The sequence below is a fragment of the Etheostoma spectabile genome, chromosome 12 (assembly GCF_008692095.1).
Source record: "Etheostoma spectabile isolate EspeVRDwgs_2016 chromosome 12, UIUC_Espe_1.0, whole genome shotgun sequence".
NCBI lineage: Eukaryota > Metazoa > Chordata > Actinopteri > Perciformes > Percidae > Etheostoma > Etheostoma spectabile.
The window spans coordinates 8,832,670-8,855,297 of NC_045744.1; the positions used below are offsets into that span (position 1 = coordinate 8,832,670).

Genomic DNA, 22,628 nt, shown 5'->3' on the forward strand with positions numbered 1-22,628 from the left:
ATAGTAGGATTTGTGGATAATAAATAGATTCATGACTGAGTAATGCGAAGTGAACTCTTCAAATCTACCATTATTGCCCATCCCTAAATATTTACACAAAAATGTCCTGCTAAGACGGAGCCTTCATTTTTTTTTCTCGAGCTATAACCAACGTTAAAATAACATTATGATGAATAATATGTATGCTATTCACTTTGCTTTGATACAGTATCAACAATAATGTTATCTTGGGGTCCAGGTGCTGACAGGTGGAAAAATGGGGCGGATGTTATTGTGGACTACAACACAGCAGATCCATTAATCCGCTGGGACTCCTACCAGAACATCTGTGATGGTGAAGGTACAGTAATTACGCTGCATTAGTTACTACATGACTCACAAGACTTGATAACAATGCCAGTGTCTGCCTAATGAATCAGGCACTACCTGAGTGAAAATACCGGTGGCTGTTTTATGAATGGAAGAAATATGACTAGGGTGTTATTTAGACATGAAATGGAGTTCCCCCACTTTCCTCTCTCTGTTACTTTTCCAGTACTCACCGTGTTCTCTCTGTTTCACAAAAACACACACACACTCGTTCTCTCTCTTTTTCTCTCTCAGGGAATTAACACAGCGTGACAGGTCCTCTGCTCCATCTTATTAAGGGACTGCAGTGTGATTGCATTACCATGCAAACACAGTCACCACTAACTTGGTGTATGTTGCAAGCTGGAATTTATGTTGCAAACATGAGTTATTACTCATGAGTGGGACTTAAAACCCAGGAAGCCAGGCCCTGTGGAAACAAGACTTTTATTATGGCGAGTAAAGGAAAAGACAGCTGAAATGTACCTTTTAGGTTGCAAGGTGATAGGCATGACAAGCAGTGTTGTTGCTGTGTGAAGGATAGGGAGGATTGTTGTTGTACGTAGGGAATGCTTGGTTCAGAGGAAGAGCAATTAGTTCTCAAGAGATTTCTATTTGGTTGTTTCTTGAAATGAATAGGCATGCTTTAACCATCCCACACACATACACACTCTCACTAGTTCCTTCACAGACACACATAGACTCCGACTCAGAGCCACCCTGTCGGGGCGTCCTGTCCTAGCTGTGGTTGTTGCTCTGCACTCAACCGCAGAATTCACAACAACCTCCCAGAATAGAGCGATTTGGTGGTACCACGTCCCTCTATTCTGGGAAGCTGTTGCTCTATTCCGCATTAAAACACAGATCCACCCTTTCCCAGAGTGTTTTTATAAGCTAAGTTCAGCTTAATGAAAATGAGTTGCAGTTCTTTTATTTTCATTTAAAATACCCCAACAAGTCCATATATAATTGTATGCACTCCTCTGTGAATGCAATGAAAAAGCAAAACACTCAAATTTAAGAATCCATCAAAGCAAAGCAAAGACATTAACAAAGGAGCATTTTTCCCCTTGCCTTGATTCCAAAGCATTCATGTGGGATATTTACAGCCTTGCTTTCTCATGTAAACACTACATCGGAGACAGGAGCCTGGGAGCTTTGTTGGAATTCTGCATCTTCTTACCACCAGTTCTCTGGCAGGCCTAGTTTGACTCTGAAAGGCTGTCACTCAGAAGTTGGTCAGGAGGAGGAAGTCTGAAAACCATTTGCCACTGTAGTGCTAAGGTTGTGAAAAGAAAACCTCATTTACTTCAATGGCTTTTCATCAATCACCAGTACGAGTGTGTGCTTATCCCCACGTGTGAATGAAGAGTTGAATTTTAAAAGATTGTTTTTTCCAGAAAGGTTGTTTACTTTGGTTTACTGTCAAAGTAGGCTGTTGTCTTTAGTGTAGCTTGGCTTACAGCTGCTGACTGCACTGACATGAGAGAGTTAATCAGACTTCAAGACAACTGAGGTGTACTAGTGTAATTTATAGGAAGATTAGACTAAGACCATAAATTTACAGTCCTGGCAAAAGTTCTGTTGGATTACCAGATTTAATTTTGTGACCCTACAGTTTATAAAAGGGTCAGTGTGGTTTAAAACTATTTGCCAGAGGTCATTAAACAGATGCTAAATACTTAGAATTGAAGTTGATTACCTTTTTGTTACACCTGAGCAAAATCCCAGATGTATTTGTGACACAGGATGACTTTAAAACACCTATGGCTGCAGGCAGATCCTCTAATCAAGAATGACTGGACTGCAATTGACAGTGTTGCAAATTGTCTTGCACATTTCATACTGTACACTTTTCTTGAAAATATCAATTTCAAAAAGTCGTAAAGAAGTATCAAAGCTGTAGAAAGAGAGAAAACGACAAAGTCTGTGGATTACCTAGAGCAACTGAGAAGTTGTTTCTGCAAGGTAATATTGCTGTGGATCTTTTTTTTTAAATGTAGTTATTTCATGTTTGTTCATCTTCACAACATTTTAGGGACAGAATTCTCAGTGATGGACATCTCATATCTGTCTCCATTGTATACCACTAGGGGCTTGAGAGAAAATGGTAATTGAACTCTTTCATAATGCAGTTTTTTTCACACATTTTATGTATAGCATGTTCTGTACAAATTATACACAGGACTTTTAAGAGTTTTAGTTCTAAAGGGCTGTCATATGCACATCGGAGGCACATATAGAAGCTTGGGCGGAAGAAAATAAGGATGATGGTCATCACTATGCTATTGACTCAAAGTTTTGGCATTTAGGAGGTGCAGGACAGTAGTAACTGAGAAGGAATGGAAAGGGTTGGGTAATTGCATATCCATACACAACCCGACCTACTCCTGCGACACAAGAGCTTGAGGACCGGTTTGGTTTGCTGCCCTTGCACGTAATTGGTGATTATTCAGATGACCATACCACAACAAAAAACGTGAAGCTAGATATGAATGTTTAATGATTTTCTTAAGCAAGACATACTCGGTTAACCTCTGTTTGTTATGTCAGTTTACCCTTATTGTAAAACCGTTTTCTATAACCAGTTGTTTAACCCCATAATTGAGTTGGACAATGTTTCCTGCGATATGCTGAACTCCAGTGAAAGCCAGGGATTGCTTTAAACATAGTAAAAAAATCTGGAGATCTCAGGACTTTGTTGTCTTCCTCTTCAACTCTCTGGGCTGGCCCCTCTCTCTCTATTTCCTTTTTTCCCTCCTTCACAGTGGGGAAGCCCCTAATGCGGCAGGGTCGGGTTCTGCTTTCCTCTAGCTTTGTCCTCCGGAACTCCGCCTTCTTTGTTTACATTCCCTGCTTAGTTTGAGAAGATTCTCAATGGTCCCCCATTGGGGGAGTGACAAAACTGCACCTCTCAGGAGAGAAAGAAGCTAGGGGCCAACATATCCATACACTCTTGTTTTGACCCTGACCATTATCTGTTGGTTGAAAGCCATGTCTGCGCTCTTGGGTCTGCGTTGCCTCTTCTCTACATGTTTTGTTTTACCGGAGACTGGGATTGCTTTGTGTTCTTTCCTGGTAGTGGCTGCAAAGGTAAGAGATTTTATTTCTTGAGACAGATGGGCGGCCATGAGGGGGAGGGAAAAGAAAAGGGAGGCAGGACGATGACAGGGGTGACGGAGAGAGAGAAAGATGGCCAGCATTGAGAGAAAGGGCAAACATCCATCCTAAAACCTGATTGCACCTTGACAGAAGGGTTTTTACGAGAAGGATTTGTTGGAAAACTCGCGGCGGAACTGGCCAGCATGGAGGCCTGAGCCAAGGCTGCTCAAGACCAGATGCAGGTTCCACTGGTGTGTTTGTGTGAGCCGGGGGTGCTAGGTATACATACAGGAACGTTTGCAGAGTAGGAGTAGGGGGAGCTTTTTATCATGCGTTTCTGGTATTCAGATCCTTCAGTCATGGTTTGACTGAAAGGCAAGTACTTAAGGCGACAGTTTGAGGGAGAAGCGTAGGAGTCATGTTCCAGCTCTCTTTGTTAAGGAGAGAGTGACAGTGAAACAGAAAGTTTGGTAATTCTGGTACCTTTGGCAACGCTGCTCACAAGCACCTCTTCTCAAGCCATCATTTTCCTTAAGTCTAGGTAAACTAGATTCTTGTTGTTTTCTTTTGTGATGGATTTGACTCTGTCTTGCATAAGGACTGCGATTTGTCTTTCACTTCTGAGGATTAAGGAGGTTGTTTGGACATATGCTGGGGGCCAAGGGGCAGGCAAGAGGGAGTAGGGTGGTCTAAATCACAGCTGGGTGAGGAATGCAGGGGTCAGACTCTGAAGATCCTCTTGTAGCACCAAACACAAGACTTAATATATATTATATAACCTGAGAGTGAGGAACACCTTTGTCTGCTGTAGATGCTGCATACACCAGCACCTTGGCAGTTCACCTTGTGGCAAGGTGGAACCTGTTATGGCAAAATGAACGGATTGTCTTTGCTTGACATAAACTCAAATCAAAACAAGGGATTTGAATAATTTTGGTGATTCTACAAGGGATTTTTTTTCTGACACATCTAATGAGACAAACTGTTACAAATGTTATCACATATTTTTATTTTCACTTATATTTGTTCTGTCCATGTATAGATGACCTAGTTATTTGTATTCGGATGTTTGCTCTGTGTTGTCTGGAATGTTGTCTTCGTCAGGTGAATCAAGTGTTGAGCTTTGTCTGTAACAGATTCTAAATGATGGAGCTGACATGACTGTGCATGTTAACAGAGTCCTGTCTGTGGTTTTGTGCCGTTTGTGTTCGTCCACGTGAGCCTCTGCTGTCTATGTTTCTCTGTGTGTACGTGTGCCCTTACCAGCTGACTGTATGAAGCGCTGCATCTCTTCTATTTTGCAGCACCACGATCTCAAGGCCTAACCCAGGAAAAAGCGGCTAACAAGAGGAGCCCCAGCGGAGGAGAAGCAACACTGGGCAGAGGGGCCCGCACAACATCCGCCACCTCCAGCCCTGACCACAGCGACCACGCCCTCTCTGTCAGCAGCGACTCGGGCCTGTCTAGCACTTCTCTGTGGGCTGACAGACCCACACCTGTCCCCACCTCAACCACCACCACCACCATCAGGCCTAACCAGGGCCCCAGCCAGCAGGAAAAGGTCCAGTTGAAGCGTCTTTTAAGTGGCTTTGGTCTTGAGGACCCCTCACTGAGGGAGATGGGTGATCAAGGCCCCATAGTGGGCATCCAGCAGATAGTCCCAGCGCAAGTGCACATGAATGGAGACCCCAGACCCCGAGAGAGGGAAACAGACATCCTGGATGATGAGGTCATTACAGGTCATGATCTGCACAGTGTGGACAGCCTAGGTACCTTGTCGTCCTCCTGCCACAAGAGCAGCCAGAACTCCCTGCTGTCAGATGGCTTTGGGAGTCCCGGTGGAGAGGAGCAGCAAAGCCAGAGCCAACACCACCTCCACCACCCTGCACCCACTCCAATGGAGGAGTATGAGAGAGCCTATGCTGAGGCAAGAAGGGGCTGCCTGAGCTCCAGGAGCAACTCTGTGGCCTCTGCTAATCCCAGCAGTGCTCCTATGCCCAAGCAGCACGTCTACAGACAGGGAAGCTATTCCACACAGTCCTGGGTTCGCCAGCAGCAGATGGTTGCTGCACAACAGCTTATCTACATGGCAGAGGATGGAAACGAGACAGAAAGATACCCAGGGAACAAGAAAGGGAGCAGTTCACCGAAAGCAGGCCTGCTTACTGAGCCACAGGGCCCTAGCAGGGACATGACGGCAGATGCTCTGAGAAACACAGCACCACACAAAGAACAGGCAACCATGAACAATAACAACAACAACAAACGTGACGAGGAGTTTAAATCTCTCACAATGGACATTGACAACTCCATTGACCAGCTCAACCAGCTAATCATGGACCTGGATCCCACATTCGCGCCAGTTTTGAGCCACAGTCAGCTCCAATAAGAGGAACGGCGAGACCCACGTAAACGGCTCAGTCTCCAAATGCACGAACGGCATCAATCTCCGATTCAACGATAATAACGCAGCAACCCTGAAAAACACACAGCAGACAGGTAAGTCTAACAGTCAGTCAGTCTGGGTGTGGTGGTGGTGATGATGAAGTGTGGTCTGGAAGTGAGTTTGTGAAAAGAAATGATTGACAGTCATTATGAAACTATAATTATGGCAAAGATAAATGTAATAAAACAACTTGAATTAACATGCTAGGAATATTTATAAATAGACAGAGTTATTCCTTTCCAAGAGTATCATCTTTTCTTCTCCCTTCACTACAGAGTTAACTTAACAAAGCACTCCTCCTCCCTCCCCCACCTGGCAGAAATAGCAGGGTTGTTGCCAGGTTTTCAGATGTTTTCAGTATGAATCTGAGGGAGGAGCGCCGTCCAGACTTGCCTGTATAGCTATCTGAGTAGAGGATCAGGACCGTAAATGAAGAGAGGGAGAGCAGCTGTCACCGACCTCTGAACATTGCCGTCTCTCAGCGTTTGATTATAGAGATTGCATGATGAATACAGATATTTGCAAAATCAAGTCCCTAACCTTATGTTTCCCTCAGACCTTCCCTGGTGTGTGTGTGTGTGTGTGTGTGTGTGGTGTGTGTGTGTGTGTTGTGTGTGTGTGTGTGTGTGTGTGTGTGTGTGTGTGTGTGTGTGTGTTGTGTGTGTGGTGTGTGTGTGTGTGTGTGTGTGGTGTGTGTGTGGTGTGTGTGTGTGTGTGTGTGTGTGTGTGTGTGTGTGTGTGTGTGTGTGTGTGTGTGTGTGTGTGTGTGTGTGTGAAAAGTTTTAAGCATTACGTAAAACACTAGGGCTGCTTGATTATGGAACAAATCATAATCACGATTATTTAGTTAATATTGAACTTGACAAAATAGGTGTTTATCTGCAAAGCAAAAGTGCAACATAATTGTTTTTTCACAATTACTGTTTTTTGTGATTTAAGAGCTGAAATTGTATTCAATTTATTGCACAGCCCTAAAACACAACCACACAAACCATGTCATTCATAATTAATTTGAATCCTCTCTAATAATTGCTCTACATATTTTTGTATCATGTTCACCACATTTCCATCTTTTCAGACTCATTTCTTTTCATTTCTTATCAACGATATGATGCTAAGATCTTCAATTTTCTCCTCTTTTGACTGCCGTTGCTCGGTTTGTTGTGCAGACAGAGGTAATACAACGTAGTGACTCTATAGTAGATATCCACCAAAGTTATTTCCACTTTGTTCATGTTGAAAATGATCCCAGGACAGATCCTAGGAGGATGTTCAAGGAGGCAGTCTATGATCTGAAAAGACTGCAAAAGATTTTGCAGAATGTGTTTCAGCAACTGTATGTCTGCTTCTACCAACAATGTTTATAGAAATTGCAAGAATACAAAATTCCTTTCTTTCCCATGCTACAAAGATTAGAACTTCTATATCAAATTTAGCTCACCCTAGAAGTTACCTAGTTTGGCACCTTAGACTTGAGAAAGTCACACTAGGTGCAATGGATCTTTCTTTTTCTTTCTTCAGCTGAAAACCCGTGAGGCAGAGAAAACGCAGAAAGCTGTTTGGGTTTTAGCAATGCGTGAATCCCACTCCAGCATGTGTACCTGTGGTTGCAGCAATGCACAATATGGGGAGGCTTGAGGAACAAGTGAGGCCTGAGGCAATGTTTTTTTCCACATTCCAATCTAAAAGTTATACCTGTCAGTGAATATCAACTACGCAGAAGTGTCATTCCAAGAAACAAATGCCAAAGGCTATAACTTTTGCTAATTTGCAAATAACTTGTAGGAAGTAATGAATTCTTTTTAATCTAGGCTTTTATCTGTTTGCATTGGTTACATTATTCATGGCTCAGAGTCCTTCTGCCCAGCTTTGTTGTAACATGAAGTTGGAGCAAATGTTATTTATCATAAAGGAGGGCTGGTTAAGTTATATTAATGAATGATTCATGCTGACTGTTGAAAGGAATTCAAGCTCTGATAGTGCTTTCTGGCTTACATTTGCAATCAGTATCCATGTAACTAGACCAGTCATGCTTTTCCTGCTTGTTCTCATCACACCATTGCACAACAGCTCTATGTTGTTATCGTTTTCACAGTAAAAACTAAAGAGGAGATGGAGGAGTGAAGTTACAGTATTTATGTTGTGTAAAGTGGACTGGGGCTGACTTACAGCAACTGATGAGAGGTGAAAAAATTCAGGAAGGTTGAGGGTTCATCTCAGCCTAAAGTAAAGTGTGCAGGAGAAATTTTGTGCGTTGCAAAATTCTTTGTACGCTTATATCTCCAGTAACGTCATGGCTTTTAGAAGGCTGTACCATTTTAATTGTATTTTTATTATATTTTTATATTAACTGTTACCGTGCATTTGATCAAACAACATTTTGGCACAAGACCCATTAATACATGTTACATATGTGTTTGTAAAATGCACCTGCAGCCAGTGCTTATGGTAATAACTGTATAATTGACTTGATACGTTATTGTGGTTTTATTATGATGATAGCTCAAATGAATGTCCCAGTATAAGATTTCTCTTTAGTAGGGATGAGCAATAGCGAGACAATGTTATATATTATATACTTTTATATCACTAGCTATATCATTCTTAAGTACATCTTCTGAAAAATCATTAAATCTTTTATAACTAAAATGACCAGACGGGAGAATTTTCGGAGAATTCAATGAATGAAATACCTGACACATTAAGGAGTTATTACATTGATGCAAAAGTGCTGTAAAGCCAATATTGCCTTGAAGCAGTCCTGCTCATTTATTTGCAATGGCCAGACACAACTAAGAGGAAATTGCCAAATCTCTATTGCCTCACAATACTGAATTTATCCTGATCCTGCCCAACCCAACTCTTGAGGGTTTATTAGGTTACAGACATGATGGCACTGAATGTCAGTCATTGCAAGTAAAGATAATTTGTCTCCACCATTCAGATCCATGCTTGCCTATCTCCAGGACCTTTTCTCATACCTCTAGAATAATATCCTGTACATACACCCTGATGTATATAATGTAAGATTTAAAAAAACTTGTGCTGCATACCCTGAGAAACCCTTGACAAGCACGTATGCCACTGTATGTGTCACCCAGACAAAGTGAGTGATGATCCCTGGCATTAGCACCCGTGCACTGTTAGCATTCTTCAGGGCTGAGAGGTCGTAGCCTGCTGGGAGGGCTCAAATTAACACCCTGGTGCTGAGTGGCAGCACTCAGATTAGTCACAACATTAACACCCCCTCCCACACACACACTCACACTCCACACCCTCCAGCCCACCAGTCTGGCATTCCTCAGCTGTCTTCTCAAAATATGACAATAGGCAGTACACCCACCGGTAGCGGTGTGGTGATGTCACTTGGATAGAGGAAATTCAAATTATCAATGCCAGACATTTAACAGAGTCTACATCAACATAAATTGAATTGACATTAGTGTGTTTGTTAGAATACAAAGTTCAATTTAGTACAGTGCAATAAGTGGAACACATTTAGTTGCTTTGAACATCAGTTTTATGTACTTACTTGTGACTTTTGACATTGTGATACATATCAGAAAATGCCATTTATACTAATATGTTTTTCAACCATATTGCCAAACCCAACTCTATTATGCCTTAATTTCAGAGTAGACAGACATTTCAATAGTACCTTGACTAGAAGAAGATGCAGTGTTGGAAAAGAACATTTTGCTGAATACTTTCCTAAAATATATCAAAGGTTAAAGCACTGTTATTTTTTCTTTCAGTTTTACGTACTTTACTTCCTTGAAATCAGTGATGCCTGTGGATCTGTTAACATTTAATGACCTGCTTGCTGCTGTCTACCTGTGTGTATCCAGCTGTCCAGTCCAGTGAGGGACAGGTGGGTGTCACGCGGAGTCTGAGTCGCCAAGGAAGCGATGTCACGGATCATCCAGGCTTCTGTAACTCAGGGTGGGGGGGGACAGAGGATTACAGGGTTCAGCGGACATACTCCCCCTGCATGCCACAGTCTCAGGTAAATACAGCATGTGCACACAGTGTATAATGGCTCCTTCCCCCTTCATGAATCTTTCTAGTCTGTATGGTTGGTTACATGTATGCGTTTGTTGTTTGTTACAGCACCCCTTGTTGTACAGGACTGACAGTGTTGAATATAGGGCCCAGGGCCCAGACATGGACAGTGGGGTCGAGGCCGGGAGTGACATGACTCCACTTACTCCCGCCTTTCCCATCTCTCCACCAACACCTTACGGTAAGTACTGTACTGTCTGTTGTCATTGATGGATGTTGTCATTTGCACTGAAGCATCTCACTTGTAAATATGTTTCTTTTATCTTTTGATTTTGCATGTATTTGTGACCAGCTTTGTTTGGTAGGTTTAATGAAATGTTCCTGTTCTTTGTGTTTTCAGTGAAAAGTATGTCGGAATTGACTCACCTCAGGCAAATACCATCTCCTAGCATGCAATCTTACGGAGGCTACAGAACAGATCATGGTAGGTTCAGATTTCTTCTAAAGGCAAACTGACCACATCATATGAATTTGTTATGAAAATTCTTTAGTCTGAGGGAAGATAGTGGTCTTCCTCTGTGAACTTAAAAGCAGTGTTTAACAATGGGATACAGAGCAGTGGTATAGAAAACCGTTCTCCATATAATTTGACGGTATATATTTAAAAAGCAGAAATGTCATTCCATTGTAAAATAAAAATGGATAATTTGACTTTTTTCTGAGCCTATGGATTTGAGGCACCTTATCATAGGAAGTTAAACAGCTGGCCAGGTTGCTGTGAAAAACAAAAAGAACCCAATGTTGTTTTATTTGTGCAGAATTTCCCCTATTTACCTCATATTCCACTTCACACTAGAATGAAGCTATTTGAGGTTCCTCATTCTGTACCTAATAATGGTGACGTTGTTGTTTGAAGAATTTTAGTGGTTTTGAGACAGAAGCCGAAAACAAAGACGCCTCATGCATGGGAAAGTAGGGAGATTCCTAACCAGTCTGTGCCCTTCATGTTTGGTTTTTGGAGAATTTCTTTGTGGTCACAGCCTGTAGAGAAAACATTTTAGGACACAACCATGTTGTTCTTCAGATTAAAACTGAGCATTTGTTTCTATGGATGTTTTTTTGTGGTGTTTATCTGAGGTGGAACACACCCTGGCTATAAGTTTTTCAGAGATGGGAGGTTTACATTCATAGCACTTTGCAGCATCAGCATCTGTGGACTTTAATGCTATTTTCCATTCTTAATGTTTTTATTGTTTACTTTATCATCAAATTATTACATAAATATGATGTTTTTTGTGCCCTTTAAATGAAGTTAGTTGTGTTTCACTTGGTATGTTTTTAGATTACTGGACATGGTCTGAAACTACACACACATACTGAATATGGAATTAAATCTCCATGAATGTAAACTTTACTTTCATGTTCATTCTACTTTGAACTCCTGTGGACTTGTTTCCATAGTGATCTGCAATATGTCTCTATGTTGTAGGGCCTTAGAGCAGATCTGTGCCCCTGCTGTGCCTCTTACTACCTCAGACACCCAGGCAAGAATCACCACATTCAGTCCTGCCACATCTCCATGGTTACTGTGGGTCAGGAGGCATGACACAAAAAACTTTGCTTCCCCCATGAAAGTGTCTCAGTGTACTCAGTGGGGAAATAGGGACTAGAAGAAAGCAACAACTCTTACAGCTTTGCACCTCTCATTCCTATACAAGTAGTCCAGAGAGGACTTTGCTGTAAAGCCAGAGTTTGAACATGAGCTTTTTTAGATTCAAGGCTGTTAGTGGCTCCTAGTATGTTGACTCTATGGGTTGTGGCAGAGGTAATAGGTGACTGGTTTTATGTAGATTCATGGCCGGGTTCATTTAATTTCTACTCCAATATTGATTGTTTGTCACTGGAATTAATCCAGAGCTTTTTTGCAGGGATTTTTTTTGCTGTATCATACATTCCTACTTGTTAAGTCTTCTTATTTTTGTCTATTTCATTTTTTTAAGTTGGTTTCTCTCAGTAATACTTGTATGTATGTATGTATGTTTTAGTATGTATTGTTGGCTTATATTAGATGTATGTGGATAGAAATGTGTATATATGTGTGCTTACATATAAATGTATGTGTATATACAGTATATTGTGTGTGTGTGTGTGTGTGTGGTGTTGTATATATTATATATTATGTGTGTTGATATATATATATTATACTATATTGTGTTTTGTGTGTGTTATTACTAGTTTTGTGTGTGTTTTGTTTTTCAATTCAATCTATTTGTATTTTAATTCAACATTTCAAAGAAAAACAGCACCTGACTGTGAACGCGGTCAATAAATGTGCTTGAATTTAAATTTCTGATTTGTTTTACTGCTGTGACACAGAACCCCGGGGATATTCTGAGATAATCAGTCATGTTGGAGTCGACAATTTACCCGACACCATCAACTGCCACAGGACGCTAAGTGCTACACACTCTGCCTCTATTGTTGGGACCCTTCCGTGGACAGACAGGTGCAGATCTGTCCTAACCAGAACTTTAAAGCTAGACTCACCACTTGTTTGCACATTTTCAATTTGCGCATAAAGTAAAAGCACAGTGGAAACACCTCAAATTAAGAAAACAAAGTTGAAATATTGCTATCACGTTTTTACACTTGGCTGAATTGGAACAGTTAGCGTATTAATAAAAACAACATGTGAGAAAGTCCAATGAAAAGAGACTTAGCCAATGAATACCGACATACATGTAGCATGTGACGTAAAGGTCACTTAAGTCACTGAATGGATGAAAAATGGCGTCACATGAAAACATCTGATGTGTGTGGAGTAAAGAATACATTTAAAATATTACAAATGCAATATTTCCACCACGTTCTTACATTGTTTGAGATTGACTGGCACTCTTTTAGTTATCTTGTTTATGCTTTATTGGCACACACTGAAAGAATAAGTTCCACCAACTGTGTACCTTGATCCACCCAACTCCTAATATTTGTATGATAGTAGTGGATAGAAATGTGCTTTAATTAGAATTCTTTTGTGGCTTTTTGCTTCTACATTTGACTGGTAACTTGGCTAATGTTGTTTTTTGACAGTATGTTTATGACCTTTTCTTTTTTTCTTTTAAGTTCATCAACAAACCAATCCTGGCCAGAGCATCCTGTCCTGAGCTGCCACTCATCTCTGAGTGGCTACCCCTCTACAAGACAACCACCGCCGCACTCCATGTCACTAGACTATGGTCACCACTCTCCTCCCCTGCACCACCCCCACATGCACCCTGCCCCTAACGCCCATAGCTCTCCCCGAAGCAGCCAGCGAAGCTGTATGGCTCGCTATGCTCTCAGCCGCAGTCCCGCTCAAAGCTTTGACGAGCAGGATGACTCAGGTCACGGCTATGGCACGGACTGTCCAAACACCCACTCTAATCTGCTGGGAAATGGAGGCATGGACAGGGAGCTTTTGTCTGCCATGGATGGACAGACTCAGTTACAGCTGCCCCAGATGCTGCCCCCTGTTCTGCCTGAGAAGAAGAGGGCATCAGATGGGGAGCATTCGATGGGAACCGTGTCTCCAGCCCTCAGTGGGTTCTCGAGTCCCCACAGTGGGAGCTCCCTGAGTATTCCCTTTCCAAATGTTTTGCCTGACCTCTCAGCTCAGGCACTGAGCACAGCCTCACCTCTGCCAGGTAAGCTACATATTGAAGCCAAAACCCTCAGTGATATCCCATGGCTTGATAACCACACACAAATGAACACTGCTAATTATTTTGCTGATAATTGTGTGTTTTCCAGATGTACTGGCCAACAAGCAGGTTACTGTAAAGTTTGTGCAGGACACATCAAAATATTGGTATAAGCCAGATATCTCAAGGGATCAAGGTAGGCTTTTGTTCCAAAGTAATAAAATAAAGGAAATATTTTCACAGAACTATAGAGCCACTTCACAATTATGTTTCTCTTTACACAGCCATTTCAGTCTTGAAGGACAAGGAGCCTGGTTGCTTTGTTGTGCGGGACAGCCATTCCTTCAGAGGGGCTTATGGACTGGCAATGAAGGTGGCTACTCCCCCACCATCTGTTCTGCAACAGACCAAGAAAGGTACAGCAGATGTGGACGACAAACTTGTTGGTTTATACTAATTTGGTTTGAAAATAAGATCCAGTTCAGTAATAGTGTCACAGAAGCCTTATTTTTGCATAACTTACTGCAATTTTAAACTTTTTCTTTTTAAATGAACATTCGTTATAATGATAGGTTAATATTTTGGGAAATACCCATATTTGCTGTCTTTCAATGAGAAGATTGCTACCCCTCTCATGTTGTTGTGTTAATCATATAGCTGAAATCAGGATGTGGTTAGCCTAGCTTAGCATAACGTGTGAAAACTAGGAGAAATAACTAACTTTGTTCACAAAAAGTGTATTTTAATTAATTTTTTCAATTATCATAGTGAAGATAGCAAAGATTGGTCCAGTAACACAGAGGCCCTGGGAATAATTCATCAGACAATCACACACAAAGCCATCTACAGTTACAGCCCACTGTACTTGTCTTCATGCTGGAACTTGAGAGTGTGTTGTGCCAAACAGACCCCTTTTGCCTGATAGTCTTAGACCTACAGCTAATGTTTCAGCCTTTAACAAAGGATGTGCTGGGTCCATAAGCCAACTCTGATCCCATGGCCATCTCTTGGGAAGCTGTCTGCCCCACATAACTCTGTCTATTATGGATGAAATATCTAGGGACTGGGGTCAAAACAGGCTGCTTGGTTATTTACTTCCTAGCGTTGTTGTTTATCATATTCAGGAAATACAGGGTGGAAGTATTTTGAAAGAAAACAAAGTCTAGAGATGAATCTGGCCAAACATTCTCTGGCTATGTTTCAACATGAAACCAAATGCTGATTGAGTGGTGATAAAGATTCACACATCATTTTTCTTATTAAGAAAAGGGCTATAGGATAATAAATGACACAGATAAATAATCCAACTTGTGTCTGATACACATTATCATAAGCAATGCTCTACACCAGGCCACCAAAGCGTTCAAAGCTTTAAAATGATCTCCCACTCACACCTGCCCTGTTGTTTGCCTTTGCCCCCGACACGGTCCAAAGGCACCTATGGTGCCTTCATGACATGGTCATTCTCTGCGCTTTCATTTTAGGGCATTGTGGCTCATTTATAAGAGTGAAACCAAACCCACCTTTAGGAGTGAGCCTTTCTCCAAGCCTTTGTGTCAAGACATTCCTGATAGACTCCTCCTGCCCCCTCAGAGGCGCTTCTTTTGAATCTTAATCCCATTAATCTCTGAAGAGATTGAATGTGGCGATTTCATGTTTTATGTAACTCAGACTGGGAAATGATGTGTTGTTCTGAGATAAGTTTTTGAAGCTTTTCTTTAGGTCAGAGTGAATCTAGGCTGTCAGATAGAGGACAGTTTTTACTGAAACAGACCACAGGCTATTGTGAGGAAGTAATAATCGTATTTATTTTTGCATCTTCTATCGGCACTTTTGTCTTACAGGTGGTGATCTATCCAATGAATTAGTACGCCACTTCCTGATTGAGTGTACACAGAAAGGAGTGCGGTTGAAGGGTTGCCCCAATGAGCCCTATTTTGGTGAGTACCTATTCTGTTAAAATCTCTGTCATTACAGCTGGTTAACAACAGTGACCCCTCATGGCTTTTTGGCTACATTGCACAAAATTAAATGTTTGTCTGTTGTGTTGTACCACTATCTGTCGATTGGTCATTTTGCCTGCAGCATACCATTAGAGTATACACAGAGTAATGCACCTGTCATTTTATTCACAGCCTGCTGCTCCATGTTTTCATCTGTTGTTGTGAAAGTGAGAGGCAGTCAAACATCAAATCTTACAGCAATATCTGATATATCTTTGTTTTACAGGAAGCTTAACTGCACTGGTCTGCCAACATTCAATCACCCCGTTGGCCCTGCCCTGCAAACTTATCATACCTGACAGAGGTAAACATTCAACACACTGTCACAGACCTCATTTTTGGTCAGAAGAGAAAATTAACATAAATTAGATGTTGTGTCTACCCTTATCTGTCTGGCCATTTGGTCGTTTTATGTTGTTATGAAGCTGTTATGGTTTTCCCCCAAGAATCTCACGGACTTATTTGCTTTTCTTGTTTATAGATCCTCTTGAAGATGTTGTGGAGACTACCTCACAATTAGTCACCAACTCTGCGGCTGAGCTGCTAAAACAGGGTGCAGGTAATCAGGCGTCTAAGATCACTTGCTTTGAATAGACATTATGACAAAGCAATGATGGCACTGTACATAAAAACAGACGCAACGCACAATCATGTCCTGTTATTATGAACTATGTCACTGAAAACACTTACTACAGTTATTTGCACTCAGCAGTTGTAATTTGAATCTGTGTGTCCCTGTAGCCTGTAATGTGTGGTACCTGGGCTCCGTGGAGATGGAGTCCCTAACAGGCATCCAGGCGGTGCAGAAAGCCACCAGTATGTCTCTGAGCTCAAACCCTCCACCAACATCCACTGTAGTCCACTTCAAGGTGTCCTCCCAGGGAATCACCCTCACTGACAACCAAAGGAAGTGAGTGAAACATGAGCATATTCACACCATACCCACATGCAGAGACTTTTTTCTTAACCCCCACCCCCCCCCCCCCCCCCCCCCGTCTCTTTTTAGGCTGTTCTTCAGGAGGCATTACAATGTAAATACAGTCATATTCTGTGCATTGGATCCTCAAGATAGAAAGTGAGTATTGCTGATTTAACATTTGAGCACATGTCATTTAAGAGTTAATAGTGTCTGTCGTGGCTATTGTTAGGTAAACCTTTTATTATTCTAAACAGGCGTGGTATGTCAACACCTTATCACTGCTATTTTTGAATGTGCAGTTGAGAAGTTCTACCAAGGTAATAACAATCCTCCTTTTACTGCTCACAGGTGGAATAAAGATGGCTGCCCTTCAGCAAAGTAAGCCAATTGTTATTTTCAACCAGAGACAGCATTAAAGAAGTTCTATATTTAAAGGAACGTGGTCAGTTTGAGGCAGATGACACTTCTGCTATTAAGTTTTTTTGTCCACCTCTGCAGGATCTTTGGCTTTGTGGCGAGGAAAACTGGCACTTCCATGGACAATATCTGTCACCTGTTTGCAGAGCATGACCCTGAGCAGCCAGCAAGCGCCATTGTCAACTTTGTTTCCAAGGTGATGATTGGCTCGCAAAAAAGTAAGTAGGCCTGCCTCAGACTGAGCTGATCACCTAGACAGACTTGTACTCAGAGTAGAAACAAGAAATAAAGACTGAAAGGCTGAAGAAAGGACAAAATGTCAAGGACTGACGATGGTGGCGTTAACCCGGGATATTAATAATAATATTAACTGGATATTAAGTGCATAATGATCACTTACCAACACCAGGACATTTAATTACATTTATTTTCAATAGAAAAATATAAATCTCTTCTATGCTCTTACTTTTCTTTCCTGTAAAATGAACTGTAAAGTAGCAGAGAATACAACAAAATCATACGAGATGTGATTTCAACTGTAATGTCTAATACAGTTAGATATATCTCCTCAACATCCTTAAAGTACATAACGCACATAATACAATGGCTGCTTTTCTCATTTGTGCATAGCATTTTTATAGACAAATCAAGAAAGCTGTACCGTGTTGCATGTCATTGTTTTCTAATATTTAACCAAAACAAACTTCATTTAAGCTAGTAACATTCTGTAAAGTTGTAGCGAATGTAGAAGCACCACTGTGCTGCATCTGTCCAGCATGCAGTATTTTGTTGTGGAATTTAATATGTGGAAAGGCAGTGCAGCAAATATGTATAATTAGGACAAGCTACAGGTGCATACGGGATTATCTTGTTTTATCTATGCAATGTACATTTTTTATTTTTTTAAACCACAGCCTTCTGTACACTTGCAGCATGTATCTGGCTTCGCTGATCCTTGTTAAATAATTGTCTTTCTCTTATGTGAATATGACCACTTTTAAAGCTGTCAGCGACATTTTAATTAAAGTGTGTGCATGTGTGCGTGCGTGTGTGTTGAAAGGAGAGAAATCATAGAAAAATATTTTAATTAAACCCTAATATATATATATATATATATATTGATTTGACATGAGTTGGTTAAAAACACATCAGTGCTTTGAAAAGAAGAAGGTATAAGTGGCGTTTCAATCACAGCTGCCAAATATTTACTTTATTTTGCCTTCTTTTGGTGGGGGCACTAACACTAAAGCACTGCAGTGGTTCAGTATCAAAAATATATTGGACAGTAACCTCAATTTTGTACATTTCATTTGAATAAAAAAAGACAGGCTGCTACAGAATATGGAGCAAACAAATGCTGCAATTGTGTTAGTGTTTTAAAAGTTCTTAAAAGAAAGAAAACATCTCAGTGTTGGAATTGCACAAATAAATTTAGGATTTGACATATACTTTATTAGTTATATATAAGACAATGGCCATACAACTTTTTTCCTTTCAACTTTTTTTGTGTTGGGCAGCCATATTATCCAGAGAGGAACTTACGGCCACAATACATTTCTGTTTTTTTTTATGTACACGTGTTATCTGGTTATCTATTATCTGTACCTCATGCTTATCTCATACAATACTGTGCCTCTGTGTATAACATGCTACATGTGAACAGTTTATTTGTATATTATTATTGTATTGTTTGATGTGTTCTGTAAATAAATAAAATGAAACATGGATTTAATCTTGGTGATGTGTTACACCCTTAAAGGAAAAATTAGACATAGCCCAGAACAGTTGCCAGGTAGTCGTTTCCAGGAAACAAACGGATGGTTGTTAGCTTACATTTCCTTGAAATTCAGGATCATATTTGGTAACTCAATAGAAGTTTGGATCTCCACAAGAATTTAAAGTAAAGTTCTGTGGGTTTAAATAAAGTTTGGCTGCACCTAATGCATTGGTAACGTTAATGACTGACCCGCCGGTATGCGGCGATTAACTGGGTTACGCACACTGCTGAACCAAAGACAGCATGCACAGGTCTTGCCTCATCTGAAGTGCTAAAGGAGTGAGGAGAGAATGATTCCTTGACAAATATGTCATGACATCAAAACTTGAGGTAAGCTTTTATTTTTGTAGCGATAATTAAGTTACGAAAAAGTTACTATCTCAAAGTTCTCTGTTTTGGTCTCTTTGGCGGCGTCTATGGCGATACGTGGTCATTGCAGGTGTGTCATCACCGATGTCTTACCTCAGGTAGTGACTTAAAAAACTTTATTTAAATGAAAATCTTCAAGATAATTACTCTACTGCATTGTTACACTTGTCATGTGTGGAGGCTACTGTGCGGCACAGTTTAGTCTATATCCACAACGTTCCACTTTCAGGATTGCTCTGGTGCAAACAGAAATTCCAAATTCTGGATTTCACTTTTTTCGGTTGGATGTCCGTTACCTTCATCTTTCGTGGTTGTTGTCTTTCGTGTTGAAATATTAAACTCCGATCAATTTCTGAGGACTATGGTTAACTGCTTTAATCTGATTTTTTTTCTGTTGCACGACATTTGAACGTACACGTTTCACCAAAACAAGTTTCTCCTTGAGGCTATTTTGCAGAGGCCCTGTGGCGCTTAGCACCGCCCAAGACGATTGGAATTGGTTTAAAGAAATGCCAATAAACTAGAGCATTTTTTTCTCCCATCTCAGAATGCTGTGTGGACTAGCCAGACCTGCCTTAGCAGCGCTGTGGAGGAAGGTCTGGCAATGCGAGACTACGGCACAGTAGCCGCTGCCTAACAGAACAACGCAACGATGGTGTTGCAGACTGTTTAAACTAAAGCCACAATCCGGATGTTAGCTAAACTATCTAGCATTAGCTAACTTCCGGGCGTTTCTCAACTAAGTTGCCGATGTTGAAAAATAACCAAGTATTACTCAAGCACTGTACTGAAGTACAAATTTGAGGTACTTACTTGAGTATTTCTATTTTCTGCTACTTTGTACTTCTGATTTACTACATCTCAGAGGCAAATAGTATACTTTTCACTCCACTAAATGTATCCGTCAGCTTTAGATTCTATACTATACTGCAAACAAATATTGATAGGCTATATTGGCCCCCAGGGGGAAATCCACAAGCCCCCCAGCAGTATGTAAAGTAATGCACAAAATAATTAAAATTAGCACCACATTTAGGCTTCCAGCTGCAAAATGAAAGCGATGAACACGTTGCATCAATAACTATAATTCAATAATATATATGCAATAAAACATTTGTTCATCAAAACAGGATGTTTTCTCGTTGTATTATAATCTTTCAAAGCTTTAAAAGGCTTCACATGCGTATTGCGATCACTGACATTTTTTTGTCACCTTTTTTCAGTACTATAGAGTTTGCGGGTCTGAATCTCACAATATTGAAAAGTAAACAGAAAATGACACTACTGCCCAGGGGCCAGTAATGAGGAAACTGCTGTAAGAAATGAATAGCTTCAGTCCTATTTGCAGCCAGCAGAGGATGCTATCAACACAACGCTTTTGAACCCATGTGCCGTCAAGTGGAGTGGTTTAGTGACGTGGCTTATTTCCCTTGTCAAATTGAACTTTCTTAGCTGTAGCTTGAAGGTTAAACAGTAATGGTGACGAACCTAAGTGGATCACAATGCCATCTTTTAATTAGGCTGACTCACAAGTGCCATTTGTCGGGTGTCTTTCTTGCTCTGTGCACTCACACGTGTCCACTATCTCATTAATGAAGTGCACTAAAAAAGGATTTTACCTCCACACAAGCCTGGGCAGGTTGCTCTAATGGTGCTGAGATGGAATACAATTTCATAGCCTAGCCAAAGAGGGAGGAAAGGTGTAATGGGGTAGACCCTCCCTCCTCCCCCTGCTCACTACTGTCCTTCTGCAGGTGGTGAAAGTGAAGAATTCCCGGGGAGGGCAGGAAGGAAGCGAAGGCCCAGGTGTGGCGACTGCAGAGAGCCAGAGCCCGGTCTTCGTCTGTTATTTAGTGTGGAGTTGCCTCAAAATAAAAGAAGCTGGGGAAAGTCCAGAAAACCAAGTAACATTATTAGACCACAGAGAAACCTTGCCAGGAGACAATATTTCATAATGACAGTGTGTGTTGGTATGTGAAACCTATGTTTCTAACTTGATACTGCAAAAATTCCCCATGAAACTTGATATAGTGTATATGTCTTCATATTTACGTTTACCTAGCTGATTAATGATGTAGGAGAATGTTAAAAGAAAAACAGACAAGAAGATGCCCAACAACAGATACTGGCTTTTTTTTCTTCTAACCATTAACCTACATGACGACCACTGATGAGCCTCAGTAGCCTAATATAATCACTGCTATTGTGTTGACATTCCTGACCTGAGCAAGGACCCATAACTGACACTGATTAAGCCTGTCACATACAGTATGCCTCTCTCAACAACTAACAGCTTTCCAATCAACTTTACAGATTTACAACAGTCACTTCTAGTAGACCGAAGCCAATCAAATTTCACGTTTCAGAAAATGTGGAGGTAAATGGTCTGGTTTATCAGGCAGACAGAGCTCATTCTCATTTCTCGAGCACCCCAGCTCTGAAGGATTTTTATGGCCACTTAATTAGAGGGTCGGGGCTCATCTCAGTCCTCTGAGGCATAATAAAGGTTGTGGAGCAAAAATAGAATGTGCATTCAGGCATGGCTGCACAATCTGAGGCCCCTAGATTTTGTTTTCAGCAGATGCAGAAACCTCAAACTGCATTGTGAGATTAATTATGGGCTTCAATATCAGGCCACGTCCAGATCAAGTCAGGTCAAAACGATGCCCAACACCATCAATGGATAATCAATTTTTATTGAGGTATGCAACATTAATATTTTTGATTTCTTGAGTCAGAATCATTTCAAATTGTACGTAGTGTCAAAGCTGGACATTTCTGTCCCATACGAACCAAAACAGTTTGTGATGTAACTGGAGGGTTGTAGGTGCTCATGGGTGCTACAGGACTCCCAGTCTGCTGACTATGGCTGTGAAAGGTCTCAATAGCCCATCGTCATGGTTGCTGATCTGGAAAGAACCAAGCAGAAGGGTTAAGTGATGCTAATGTGAATTTGAGCTCTGTACACCTTTATTAATACCACTGTTGATCATGCTCCACCTGTATTCATTTTAACATGATAATACTAGATGTTGTGTTCTGCATGTACAACTTAACGTTATTTATGTAAAAGTGGATATTGATGCAATATTTTTTTTGGTCAACTTTCCACAACCTACAAAGGTTGGTGGGAGGAGTGTCCTGCACAGACAGCCTGCTGGTTTATTGTTTTTTATGATAATATACTAAAGGTCAGCCTCACACCAATCATAATGCTTTTTGTATGTTTATTTGCCTCCTAAATGCAAATATGTGCATCAAGTTAACGTGTACTCCTTGGCAACAGCAGAAGTAGCCCAAGGCGTACAAGTACTAATAATTTCTTGTTGGGCAACTTGCACCCCTCATTTACCAAAATGTTTCCTCTCCATTGGCTAATTCACCATAACATTAGTCTATATCCGTGACTATATTGCGGCATTGCTCCGGTGTCGCAGGAAATTCCACCGGGTGCATGTATTTTTGCCGATGTCCACTTCCTTCCGCTTCCTTTGTGTTGGAATTTTAAACTCTGGTGGATTTATGCGGACTATGGTTGACTGCTCCTCAGATCTCTCCATGGTAA

At 41.0% G+C, this 22,628-nt stretch overlaps 1 protein-coding gene across 1 annotated transcript in view; it reads left to right on the forward strand.

Annotated features, from left to right (window-relative positions):
- LOC116699148 (tensin-3-like) overlaps nucleotides 1-18,357 on the forward strand; it is a 34,038-nt gene extending 15,681 nt beyond the window's left edge. The window contains 17 exon segments of the mRNA XM_032531572.1: nucleotides 239-340; nucleotides 4,755-5,827; nucleotides 5,829-5,949; nucleotides 9,745-9,902; nucleotides 10,007-10,139; nucleotides 10,299-10,382; nucleotides 12,275-12,404; nucleotides 13,022-13,581; nucleotides 13,688-13,774; nucleotides 13,863-13,994; nucleotides 15,423-15,518; nucleotides 15,808-15,885; nucleotides 16,063-16,140; nucleotides 16,323-16,491; nucleotides 16,588-16,656; nucleotides 16,849-16,878; nucleotides 16,999-18,357. Of these exon segments, the coding sequence (XP_032387463.1) occupies nucleotides 239-340; nucleotides 4,755-5,827; nucleotides 5,829-5,949; nucleotides 9,745-9,902; nucleotides 10,007-10,139; nucleotides 10,299-10,382; nucleotides 12,275-12,404; nucleotides 13,022-13,581; nucleotides 13,688-13,774; nucleotides 13,863-13,994; nucleotides 15,423-15,518; nucleotides 15,808-15,885; nucleotides 16,063-16,140; nucleotides 16,323-16,491; nucleotides 16,588-16,656; nucleotides 16,849-16,878; nucleotides 16,999-17,143 (3,245 nt within the window). The 3' untranslated portion in view covers nucleotides 17,144-18,357.
- Nucleotides 18,358-22,628: the final 4,271 nt, after the last annotated feature.